The sequence below is a fragment of the Micrasema longulum genome, unplaced genomic scaffold, assembly GCF_059751315.1.
Source record: "Micrasema longulum isolate JH-2025_06_02 unplaced genomic scaffold, ASM5975131v1 h1tg001453l, whole genome shotgun sequence".
Classification (NCBI taxonomy): domain Eukaryota; kingdom Metazoa; phylum Arthropoda; class Insecta; order Trichoptera; family Brachycentridae; genus Micrasema; species Micrasema longulum.
The window spans coordinates 105,454-118,505 of NW_028278639.1; the positions used below are offsets into that span (position 1 = coordinate 105,454).

General features: G+C 38.0%; 1 protein-coding gene across 5 annotated transcripts in view; it reads right to left on the reverse strand.

The window, feature by feature from the left end:
* The window catches only part of Rbcn-3B (WD repeat-containing protein Rbcn-3B), a 97,013-nt gene that overhangs the window by 15,234 nt on the left and 68,727 nt on the right, over positions 1 to 13,052 (reverse strand). For all 5 annotated transcript variants that reach the window (XM_088235820.1, XM_088235822.1, XM_088235821.1 and 2 more), the window contains 3 exons: positions 4,153 to 4,328; positions 2,395 to 2,546; positions 1,949 to 2,095 (listed from right to left, as the gene is read on the reverse strand). In XM_088235820.1, coding sequence (XP_088091946.1) covers positions 1,949 to 2,095; positions 2,395 to 2,546; positions 4,153 to 4,328 — 475 coding nt within the window. The remainder of the gene's footprint in view (positions 1 to 1,948; positions 2,096 to 2,394; positions 2,547 to 4,152; positions 4,329 to 13,052) is intronic.

Sequence of the window (13,052 nt, forward strand, 5' to 3'; positions counted from 1 at the left end):
TTTTCGAGAAGGTAACAAAAAAAACACAAAAAAGTAGCCAGAAATTGAAATGCACGCAATGATCCATGGAAAGACAGATGCTCGGTGTATGTCCGAATCGTGCAGCGAAGTTAAAATGGCAGGGACAGGACACTCGGCGAGACAAAATGATGGCAGGTGGACACCCGGAATAATAAAGTGGAGACCATCGGCAAACAAAAGAAGTGTTGGAAGGCCACAGAAAAGATGGGTCGACGACATCGCCTCTCTTGCCGGTAAAACGTGGATGATGAAAGCGGGTGATGGAAAGGAATGAAGACGTTTGCAAGAGGACGCCATCCAGCAGTGGAGAGAACAAGGCTGAAGAAGAAAAAGAAGAAGAACAAGGAAGTCTAGGTATGTACATGGCTTATGACCTTTGACTGCCTCACATTTCTGTCCATGTTTGAACATTTATATTTCTTCAACCCTTCCACTTATTGGTTCTGTGAAGCAAAAGAGCTGAAACACGTTTTTTATATTCCGGATCAACAGAGAGGGAAAAAATTCAAGAGAAGGGAATATGGAAGTCTAGGCATTTTCAGGGCTTATGACCTGTCGTTGGCTGGTTTAAGTGGCCACTTAAAATTTGTGTAACATTCACCATTCTGCCTATGTTTGAACGTCCACATTTCCTCAACTCTTCCATCTGTTGACTTTTGTGAAGTAAAAGAGCTGATACCTTTATCACGCGGGTGAGATCTATCCAGCTGAGGCAAATCACCTACTAGGCAACGGACATACTCAAACATTGCTGATTTTATATATGTGATATAAATGTTTTCTCTCCCTGTTGAAATAAATTTAAATATAAAATCAGCTTTAAAGCTAAAAAAAACTAAAATAAACTTAATTATTAACAACGTTCTTACAAGGTTACATCATTTTAAAAAAACGTTAGAGATGGGACAAATTGATCAATGTAAATTGATCGAATAAAAGGATAATTCTTTTGATGTTGTTCATGAAAAAAGTATAAATATCTTATTTTTTGGTGAATAATTGTCTTGAACACACTATAATAGGCTTGTTTTTGCGTTTTTATATCAATTTTCGGAAACAGAGTTTAATGTTTGCATGAAAATACTGATAAAATGGATTTGATCGGTACATGATCAGTGATCGGTAATTTCCCATCACAATTGACAGCTGTCATTTTAATCAAGCTAAGGACTATAATCAAAGACAGCCGCCCATTTCGTTTGGCGCCGTGCACATTATCACAACCATCTTTGAGCTGTCTCACCCATCTCCTCACCATTGAATCACTTACGACATGTTCTCCGTGTGCCCCACAGATCTAGCATTTTAAACAAGCACCACGAAGCGTAGACAATGATCAGCTTACTTATAATAGCGGCAAATCCTTCTTATTATGTTAGAACAAGTCCCACGCATAGCAAGAAACACAAACGGAAATAGTTTTCTGCATATAACTCATAAATAGAGAAATTTAGCAATTAAGTAATTAGTAACGAGAAAATGTTCAAAAAGGCTATAAAAAATGGAAAGTGGAGCTAGGTAGAAGTAAAACGGATTGTCTCATTCGCCCGAACCAATATTGAATCAACTGCTCCACAAGTGTATAGCTTATGTTAGGTTTTTGTTATTTCACTGTGCGTTTTGTAATATAAATAATATAGATGTACATAAATTAATTATAAACATAAATACGTAGTGTTGAAAACTGTCTGAACATTTTGTTAATTATCTCTGTTTATTAATTTAGTCTTCTTTATTTATTCTCAAATGTCAAAATATATTTTTTTAAAGTATATTGTTAAGTGTCCTCGGCACGGGTAACCCCAGTGAGGTCACATTATTTTTATTACAGTTTGTAAGAGAAAAAATATGAATAAATAAATAAAGTATTAGAGAAATTCAGAGGTAGGTGGGCAGCCTGGCCAGGAACTCGGAGGTTGAGACTCACCTGTGCATCTTGCGATGGAACTCCTGCTCGGGGATGAAGGTGGCGTTGTTCATGGACATGAGGGTGTTGGCCAGCGCGATGATGGCCAGCAGGTGGTTAGAGGTGAGCGTAGTGCTGAGCTCCCAGTGCAGACGGGCGGTGAAGAGTCTGAAGAGAAACGGAGCAAATTACGTCAATATAACACTGCCAAGCAGTGCTATCTACACTGTAGACTTTTGTCACCAGGAATCGCGGGTTGTTATATATAATAGAGGAATATGATGTAAATTTACTGACCCAAGAAATGCAATGTGTTTATTTTGTGATGTGTTTTTTCCTAATAATAATGTAACATAAAACATTACTTTCGATGTCAAAAAATATGGTAAGCTGCAAATAATCGATTATAAGAAGGATTCGCCCCTGCAGTCAGGGATAATTTCATCCCGATTCGACACTTCCCATACCTGGTGAGCATCTCCTGGCGCAGTAGCTGCGGGGGCAGGGAGGGCGCGGTGGCGGCGGCGGGCAGGGCGGGAGGGGGCAGAGCGTTCTGCCAGGTGGGCAGCTGCACCGACATCTGGCCGCCCTTGGACAGGACTCCGAAACTGACCGCCACCTGAAGAGATAGAGAGGGAGTTATTCAACAGAAATATGTCGTTTAGATGCACATTACTTTTTCTTGGTTATTACAGTTGGGCACTGGCAGCGCCAAGCCAAGTGCCAGGTCCTCCAACACACCAAACTAACACGACCGCTACGAAATGGATGTTGAATTTAGGTGTAACGCAACAAATTTATCGACACTCGACACAAAACATAAATTCAACTAAAAGTATTTATTTATTTGATACTTTATATACATATACAATATATATACATATACCGTAGTTATTTAGAAAGCAGCCAGCCATAAAAAAGTGAAACTGAGATAATAGCACTTTTATGAAAAGAGTCAATAATCAAATCTACACAATATTTGCAATGTTTTTGCAATGTTTACAAACAAGAATTAAATTATATATTAGAACAGTCTTAATGACTTTTCAAGTACCATAAGATTCTTTTAGTATTTTAGGTGTTTTCTGCAAATAAAGAAATGCCGTTTTACTGATCGACACTATTTTCAGAATGTAATTATTTTAATTTTTTTGTGTGAAAGCGGTTTGGCTGTTTTTAGCAGAACATATAATTCACCTTACTGCACTTGATAAGACCAATATCTCATTTTTTCAAAATTGTGGACTGGCTACTTTTTGCATAAATACGTTCAACTAATGTATTCAATCAGTAATGTCTACATTTCTCATTATCATATTCGAACATCTGTTATAGTAAATTAACTCTTAAAAGGCTGTGCCACAAAATTCCTTAACACACAATGATGTAACATTGTGTTACCACAAGCAAAAGACAGAATATTCTGAAGTTCATCATCATCATTCCCTTTCCGCACCTTATGGTGCATAGGGCACTGCATTGGTAAACCGATCACAGCGTATCTTGATCACCTTTGTAACATGAAAATAAGATGATCAGTCTTACGTTTCAGGTGCCAGTCCAGGGACTATGAAATATTTTAGCGTAAAAACGCATTTTTTAATTAATATTTCATATCCACCATATGTATATTTTTATATTTGGATAATTTATATAGCGCCGTTTTTGTGAAAATCACCTCAAGGGCGCTGTTAAATAAATAAATATCCCACCACGTCTTGCAGCTACAGAGCGCATGGACGGTTGGGATTCTTGTTCCTCGTCTTCAATTATGATATATAGGAGCTAGATTACAGCACGTCTTGCAGCTATAGAGCGCATAGACAATAAGAAATCAAGCCCCTATTTACATTTTTTATTTGACAATAAAGTTTAGAGATTTAGTGATATTTAAAAAAATTAAATAAAAAACAAATTTATAAAAATTGAAGTTAGATTACAACAAGTCTCGCAGCTACTGAGCGCATGGATGGTTGGAATTCTAGACCTCATTAACTAAACTCGGATATTTGATAGTTGAATCAAATGTCGGGAATTAAACCCGAGACCTCATGCGTGGTAGGCAAATGCGCAGACCACTACACCTCGAGGCCGACTGAATTTCAGACATTTGAAAAAATAAAGAAACATACTGTTGAATAAGTCGGGAACAGACTCCATGCTACTGACGAGAGAAAAGTGGTATGGACCCTACCACCCACAACCGCCTACTTCTGTGTACTCACCATGGGCCTCAGCAAGCCCAGCTTCGCCTCGCACACTCTGTCCAAGTCGGGGTCCAGCCCCCAGGCGTGCAGCAGCGACAGCAACACCTGCGCTATCTCCATGGAGTGGCTGGGCTCCGTGGCGCCCCCGGGCCGGCGGGAGCCTCCGCTGGCCGCCGAGGACTCCAGCGAACTCGCTGCAACGGAAAAATCGGTTCGGAAAACTTCGCCTGACCTTAGCATGCTTAGATGTGCGTACGTCGGGGGCGAATCGTCAAACAAGCGATTATGCGCAGCTTACCAGTATATTTGACTTTTTTTAATAGTGTTTTGTAGTAACATCATTATACGTATATGGGACGGAAGCTTTTCAATAATTTACCACAAAATCTACGTCAAGAAATAAATTAAGGATAAATTAAAGAAAAGCTTCTTGACATAATTAGCACTGACCGTATTCTGAAAATAAAGATGTATGTATAATATGTGCCTGTGTATATCAATATTCTGTGTATACCAAAACGATGTATGATAGGTGCAGACGGAAGAGCTGAGGAAATGTGGATGTTTATACGCAGGCAGAATGGTGCATGCTACACAGTGTGTAAAGTGGCCACTTACACCTGCCAATGACATGTCATAAGACCAGTAAACGCCCAGACTTCCATATTCCCTTCTCAAATATTTTCAAAAAGGTTTCGAAAGTAGATATACACTATTTTTTTTTTATTAATCAAATTTCTTACAAAGCTCTTTCCTGTACCCCTTTCAATATAAATATAAGGTTTATATTATGATTATTTTATAATGAGGAAGTTCAGTGGTTTTTTTTTTTTTTTAATTTGTTAATAGACTGTTAAACTAAGTCAAAAAATTTTTTTTATTTTTTTTTATTTACGATTTTTCAAAGTTTTGTATTTCTGAAATAACTCCGCGTGTAACGTCAGAGGTTCATTTCCGCTTATTCTCATTCAGTTCTTCCCATTGGTCCAGAAGCGACAAGCAGACCGGAAATCTTCCATAGCTCTCAGATCATAGGTCGATTCACATGAACCAGTGACGTCATTTAAAGTAGTGCGTTTTTATCAAAATATTTTTTATTATTTTTTCTGTACATTTTCAAGAAACTTTGCCGTACAATTTAATGCTCTAATTTTAACCCCGCGTAAGAAAACATTTTTTGTATCCAATTTCCCGTAGGACTGAAGTTCCTCATTACGCATCCACACACACGCACCCACCCTCTCATTTATTCACACACGCACATACACCCTCTCCCTCATTCACTCACACATACACACCCTTGAATACAAACGTCACACATACGCTAACTCTTTTCTTATATATTATGTATTATTAGATCAGGCAAACAAATGTTTATCGCAGAAGGCTAAACTAGCAGTTCACAATGGAGTTCTAGTGCCAACTCTAATGTATGCGAGCGAAGTATGGAATCGGAAAAATGATGGTGAAAGTTGGTTAAATGCTGTCGAAATGTCGTGTGGTAAAACGATGCACGATAGGTGCGTGCACAAATGTCGAGATCCGTGGACTGTGTAAGCCTGAGACTTGCATTATTGACAGAATCAAGAAAGGGGGGCTGCGTTGGTTCGGACTTGTAGAGCGAATGGACAACGAAAGAACGGCTAAAAGGATCTACGATGCGAATGTTGATGGATGCAGAAAATGAAGAAGACCGAGAAAGACGTGGCACGATCGAGTCCATCAAATACTTGAAGATGGACATGTCAAAAGTAGGAATAATCGGCGTGCGTGCATGAGAAGATGTATGAATGTAGAGGAAGCGAGGTCTGTATGCAAAGATAGAGTGATATGGCGTTCTCTCCTCTCTGCCTACACCTACGGGGAAACGGCGTGATGGTTTGTTTGTTTGTATATCGATTTATAAATTTTGTGTTTTTTTTATTAGTGTTAAATTTTCTCAATTTTTACAACTGTTTCAAATTTCTTATTTATTGTATTATTTTGTTTTGCATTTTTTGTTTCTACTACTACTACCATCACGCCATTTCCCCGTAGGGGTAGGCAGAGAGAATGGACCGCCACACACATCTATCCTGGCATACATTCCTAGCTTCCTCCACATTCATACATCATGTCATACATGCCCTTCGATTCTGTCTGCTTTTGACATGACCAGACTTAAGATTTTGGTTTATCTGATCGTGCCTGTCTTCCTCGGTCGTCCTCGTCTCACGTTGCCGTTCATTTTCGCCATATATACTTGTTTTACCATCCTTTCGCCGTCCATTCGTTCTACGTGACCAAACCTCTTAGAGACCCTTTCTTAATCTTATCAATTATACTTGACTCAGATTTACACTCTCGCCTGATTTCATCATTCGTAGCCCTGTCATAAATTAATTTCCCACACATTCGTCTAAGAGATCGCATTTCAACCGCGTTCACTCGGCTTTCATCGTTCCTCTGCCAGTTCCATGTTTCACTTCCATACATAAGTGTTGGGACTAAAACTCTTTTAATTTTTTTGTTTCTTTTTTTATAATATTTTTTAAACTTGCCAAACACAAGAGCCAGACTCGTTTTTGGCAAGTTCAACCTTAAAAATTAATTTTTTTAATGTGTGTATTGTTTTTTTTATGCTAAAAAGGTTTTTTTAAAAAAATAATAAAATAACATGTTTTTAGGAAAATAAATAAAATATTTATTATTTATTAAAAAACCGTTTACATTTTCCTAAAAAAAGTCTATAAAGTGCGCCCAGCGTCCAGCCCGTTCTCAGTGAACGATGAAACTAGATGCTCAGCTTATTCCTCCATACGTCTAGTCGCGTTTTTTCAGTATTAAAACAAGCTTGTTTATACTTGAAAATAAAAAAAATATTCCAGTAAAATACATACTTTCAAACCAGAATGGCGTTCTATGCTCTCTGCCTATCCCTTCGGGAAAACGGCGTGATGTTTTATGTTTTTTTTTTTAAATTTATTTAATAAATTAATTAGAATTTATATAATTTATGAGTCATTCAATGTCCGGTCTCTAACGCGACTCGGCTACGCGTCTTTTGTTGTCAAAATCTAAGTACGTGCCATAATAGACCCGTACGAGGAAGTTATTACGGAGCGGTGAAATCAATAAAGTGGCAGCAATATCAAGGTTTGTGCCCGCGCGCGTTGGTATCTCCCGATACAAAATATAATGAGCCGCAGACCGCGGAATTGCGGCCGTCTTACACGGGTCGGAGAGCTGAGCCGTGTTTACAAACGCTATCATATCGAGACTAGAGATGCCACGAATATTTATTTATTTATTTATATACGGCAATTCTGCCATTTACATGTATGTGGTTTAAAGAGCAGTTCACAACGGAGTTCTAGTTCCAACTCTAATATATGGGAGCGAAGTATGGAATTGGAAAAATAATGATGAAAGTAGGTTGAATGCTGTCGAAATGCGATCCCTCAGGCGAATGTGTGGTAAAACGATGTATGATAGGTGCACAAATGTCGAGATCCGTGAAGTGTGTAAGGCTGAGACATGCATTATTGACAGAATCAAGAAAGGGGTGCTGCGTTGGTTTGGACATGTAGAGCGAATGGACAGCGAAAGAACGACTAAAAGGATCTACGATGCAAATGTTGATGGATGCAGAAAACGAGGAAAACCGAGAAAGACATGGCACGATCAAGTCCATCAAATACTTGAAGATGGACATGTAAAAAGTAGGAATAATCGGTGTGCGTGCATAAGAAGATGTATGAATGTAGAGGAAGCGAGGTCTGTATGCCAAGATAGAGTGTTATGGCGTTCTATCCTCTCTGCCTACCCTACGGGGAAACGGCGTGATGGTTTGTTGTTGTTGTTGTTGGTTTAAAGAGCGCTTAAAAATATACTAAACTTTTTATTATTAATATTATCTTTTTTTTTAGTATCATTAATACACTAAATTTATTTGACGATTTTCAAAATGTGTAAATGGGGGCTAAATTTCTAACGGTCCATGCGCTCTGTAGTTGCAAGGCGACCTGTAATCTAGCTCCTATCTGTTATATTTTTTTATTGATCTTAATTGAAAACGAGGAACTAGAATCCCAACCGTCCATGCGCTCTGTAGCTGCAAGACGTACTGGGATATTTATTAATTTTTTCAGCGCCCTTGAGGTGATTTTCACAAAAATGGCGCTATATAAATTATCCAACGATACTATATATATATAAAAATCGAGTATGATATATTAATATGCTTATACTATAAATATTATTAATTACATGAAATACATACGTATTTTAACAACAATAAACCATCACGCCGTTTCCTCGTAAGGGTAGGCAGAGAGGAAAGAACGCCACATCACTTTATCTTTGCATACAGATCTTGCTTCCTCTACATTCATACATCTTCTCATGCACGCGCGCCGATTATTCCGACTTTTGACATGTCCGTCCTCAAGCATTTGTAGGATTTGGTCGTGACATGTTTTTTTTCGGTCTTCCTCTATTTCTGCACCCATCAACATTCGCATTGTAAATATTCGTTCTACATGTCCGAACCAGCGCAGAGCTCCTTTCTTGATTTTGTCGATAATGCTCGTCTCAGCCTTACTTATGTAGCCTTACTTAATGCATTATTGCACGGATCTCGACATTTGTGCATCTATCGTACATAGTTTTACCACACATTCGCCTGAGAGATCGCATTTCGACAGCATTCAGTTTACTTTCATCCCTGTTTTTTCAAGTCCATACTTCGCTCCCATACATCAGGGTCGGGACCAGGACTCCGCTGTGAACTGCTAATTTTGCCTCTTGCGATAAACATTTATTTGCCAAGGTTGATTTAAGTGCACCGTTAACTCTGTTCCCGGCATTCAATATCTTTATCAGTCATTCCATCCCAATTTCTCAATATAGTCACTCTTAATATCTATGCACTGCTTACTTATAGCCATCGATTTATTTAAACCCTCAAAAAATATGACTCCGGTTTGCTATCAAAATGCTCATTAATCGCCGCTTCTAACGAGTCATCGTCGTCAAATCGTTTTCCACGAATGTCTTTCTTTAGATTATAAACATAAAACTTTACGGTGGGTGATTGATCTCTGCGGAACCACATTCACGAACTGCAGCCTTTGCAACTTGAGCCTTGTGCACCGGTGCATTGTCGTGGAGGAGCAGGATCCCCCTGGCCAATTTCCTCCGCCTTTTCTTTTTGATCGCCTCCCTCGATTGATGAAATATGCTAGAGTAGTATTCTCCAGTGATATTGATGCCCTTTTTCTTGTGATCTATCGGCAAAATTCCCCGAGAATCCCAGAAAACTGTAGCCATGACCTTCCTTGCGGACTGTGTCACCTTGAACTTCTTTGGGTGCTCTGTACCTTTTCGGTGCCACTGCATGGACTCCTGCTTACTCTCAGGATCATCATACACGTGATGAACTCAAGTTTCATCCCCAGTAACAATTTTGTCAATAGTTTCTTTAGAATTTTCACCACAGAGATCCAAAAACCCTTTTCAGCTTTGTACGCGGTGAGATTTTTGAAGTGGCGTTAGGAATCTAGGCACCCATCTTGCACTGACTTTTGACATGTGTAGGCGGTCGTGTAAAATAGAAACAATGGTACCAGTGCATAGGTTAATAATCTCGGCTATCCTTTTCACCTTCAATCTGGGATCTTCCAATATTCAATTTTCTATTTTCTCCACATGTTCTTAATTACTGGCCTCGGAGCCGACCGGATCGCTCGTCGTCTTCTATGCTCTCTCTGCCCCTCTTAAATTCACTGGACCACTTTTGAACTGTCGATAATGAAGGAGCAGACTCCCCGTAAACTTCTGACATCTCTTCGTGGATGGTTTTCTGATCTTTTCCTTGTTTGGTGAGGAGTTTTATAACGGCACGGTACTCGAGTTTGTTTGACTTTGCGAAATGACTCATATTGCTTATGTTTTGGGGACAACTTCTCAATGACTAATGATCCGTTTGTTATAAAACTCGGTACTTATACAACTAATGAGTGCAATATAACGAAGTAATTAACTATTTATTCATAGTTGAAAATTTCACCATACTTCAGGGGCATGTATACCAACGTAATGAAAAAATTGACAGTCGGACTCTCCGAACCCGCGAAGTTTAAAAATTCCGCTATTTTCTGAAAAAACCTTTTCTTTGTTTTAATATGATCCATATAAAACAGACATTACGCACAAATTTATAATGATTCAAAACCTATTAGATTGATACAAAATATACTGACGGAAAATGTGTGTACTAATGCGACTGTTTAATCTACGCGGAGGAATGCGAAGGATTTTTTTATTAACAGATCTCGAGGATACATATGAATACTTTCTAGTAAGGAATATAATGAACCGTATTTCCGTGTCCGAGCGAATGAAAAATCCGACTAAATTTGTTGCAACAGAGAGGAAAAGCATTTTTGAGAATATAATATGGAAGTCTAGGCATTTACACGATCAATGGCCTGTCATTGGCTGTGTAACATTTACCATTCTCTTCTTAAAGACGTTTTCCCTCTCTGTTGCAACAAATTTAGATCTGAATATTTCCCCACGGAGGAAATCTAGCCTGTCTGCAAACATTCGGACATACTCCAAACATTGTTAAATCAACTGACCGGTAAAAGAAGAAGCATACAAATTGGAAATTTGTTTTCAGGCGTTGCCTAGTAGGTGAATTGGTTCAACCGGACGAATATCACCCACATAGCGAAGATTTCAGCTCTTTATATATATATATATATATATATATATATATATATTATTTTTTTTTAAAATATTTTTTATATTTATTTATTTTTGTTTTTTTACAATAAACATAATAATAAAACAGAGTATTAAAAAAATAAAGCATAATTACATAGCAATGAAATGCATATTATTAGAAAAATAGTCGACAAAAAAATCCCACAAAGGCATGGCCTGTTCGTTGGGCCTATAAAATATGCATGTCTCTGTGCGAGCCGCGTTTTACTTCACAAAAGTCAACAGGTGAAAGAGTCGAGGAAGTGTGGATGTTTAAACATAGGCAGAATGGTGAAGGTTACGCAGTGTGTAAAGTGGCCACTTAAACAAGCCAATGTCAGGTCATAAGCCCTGTAAATGCAGAGACTTCCATATTCCCTTCTCAAAGATGTTTTCGCTCTCTGTTGCAACAAATTTAGACCGCGTTTTACTTCACAAAAGTCAACAGGTGAAAGAGTCGAGGAAGTGTGGATGTTTAAACATAGGCAGAATGGTGAAGGTTACGCAGTGTGTAAAGTGGCCACTTAAACAAGCCAATGTCAGGTCATAAGCCCTGTAAATGCAGAGACTTCCATATTCCCTTCTCAAAGATGTTTTCGCTCTCTGTTGCAACAAATTTAGACCGCGTTTTACTTCACAAAAGTCAACAGGTGAAAGAGTCGAGGAAGTGTGGATGTTTAAACATAGGCAGAATGGTGAAGGTTACGCAGTGTGTAAAGTGGCCACTTAAACAAGCCAATGTCAGGTCATAAGCCCTGTAAATGCAGAGACTTCCATATTCCCTTCTCAAAGATGTTTTCGCTCTCTGTTGCAACAAATTTAGACCGCGTTTTACTTCACAAAAGTCAACAGGTGAAAGAGTTGAGGAAATGTGGATGTTTAAACATAGGCAGAATGGTGAAGGTTACGCAGTGTGTAAAGTGGCCACTTAAACAAGCCAATGTCAGGTCATAAGCCCTGTAAATGCAGAGACTTCCATATTCCCTTCTCAAAGATGTTTTCGCTCTCTGTTGCAACAAATTTAGATCTGAATAACTCCCTAATCCAGCCTGTTTGCAAACATTTGGACATGCTCAAAACATTGTAGAAAAATATAATCCCGTGCGCTAAATACAACTAGAATTTTAACTGCAAATTATTAATAACAATAATCATAGTTTACTAACAAAAATAACAATAACTTTATCTACTACATAAACACTTAGGTAATAGATTTCTCTGGATCATGTCTAGTCTGCCTGACTGGGTACAACCGGTTTTAAGGCAGACATTTTCATACAAAAATAAACATTAACATTACTATCTGCTAGTTAATTTACTATACAGTTATATATTTTTTTTATTTATTTAATATAATATAAAGTTACAGCATGTTAACAAAATGAAATACATAATAAAGCGCAAAAACAAAAAACGGAATACCACACCAAAAAAGAAGCAACCTCTTGCGCTTGCTATGGGATTACAATATTCCTAATTTAAGTACAAAATACACATATTTTTCAAAAAATAAATAAGGGATATAAAATAAGTGCATATACGTATGCATGCAAATGAGCATGCGTGCGCACGCATGTATAATTACACACACATATACACGCACACGCACACTCATTCACACGCACGTACACATTCACCCACAAACATTTATTTATACGCCCAATGGGCATTTTTATGGACACATTCATACATAGAAAATTATTATAAATAAAAGTAGAAAGACTCAATGGTTTATAGTAGACTCGGTGGGAGTGGAAGCGGGAGAGAGGTGTTTATAATTGAATTTGATTCAGTGATCGTTTGAAAGAAGACAACTTGTTATCAAAGAAATCAAGACTGGTATGTTTGTTGGCAGACCTGAGAATTCTGGGCACAGGATTCGCTCTACATGTCCGAACCGACGCGAAGCTCCTTTCTTGATTTTGTCGATGATGCTTGTCTCAGCCTTACATCAGGGACAACACCAGGACTCCATTTCGAACTGCTAATTTAGCCTCTTTTTTTAATTTTTTAATTTATTTTATTTATTTATTCACACTCTTTATCAAAATACAGTTCCATGTTCACTTTGCCCAGCTAACAAGGGTACATACCCCGTTCCAAGCTAGGCAATTACATTTTAATATATTATAATAGTTAACAAATTAATATAGAGCACAGACAAACAA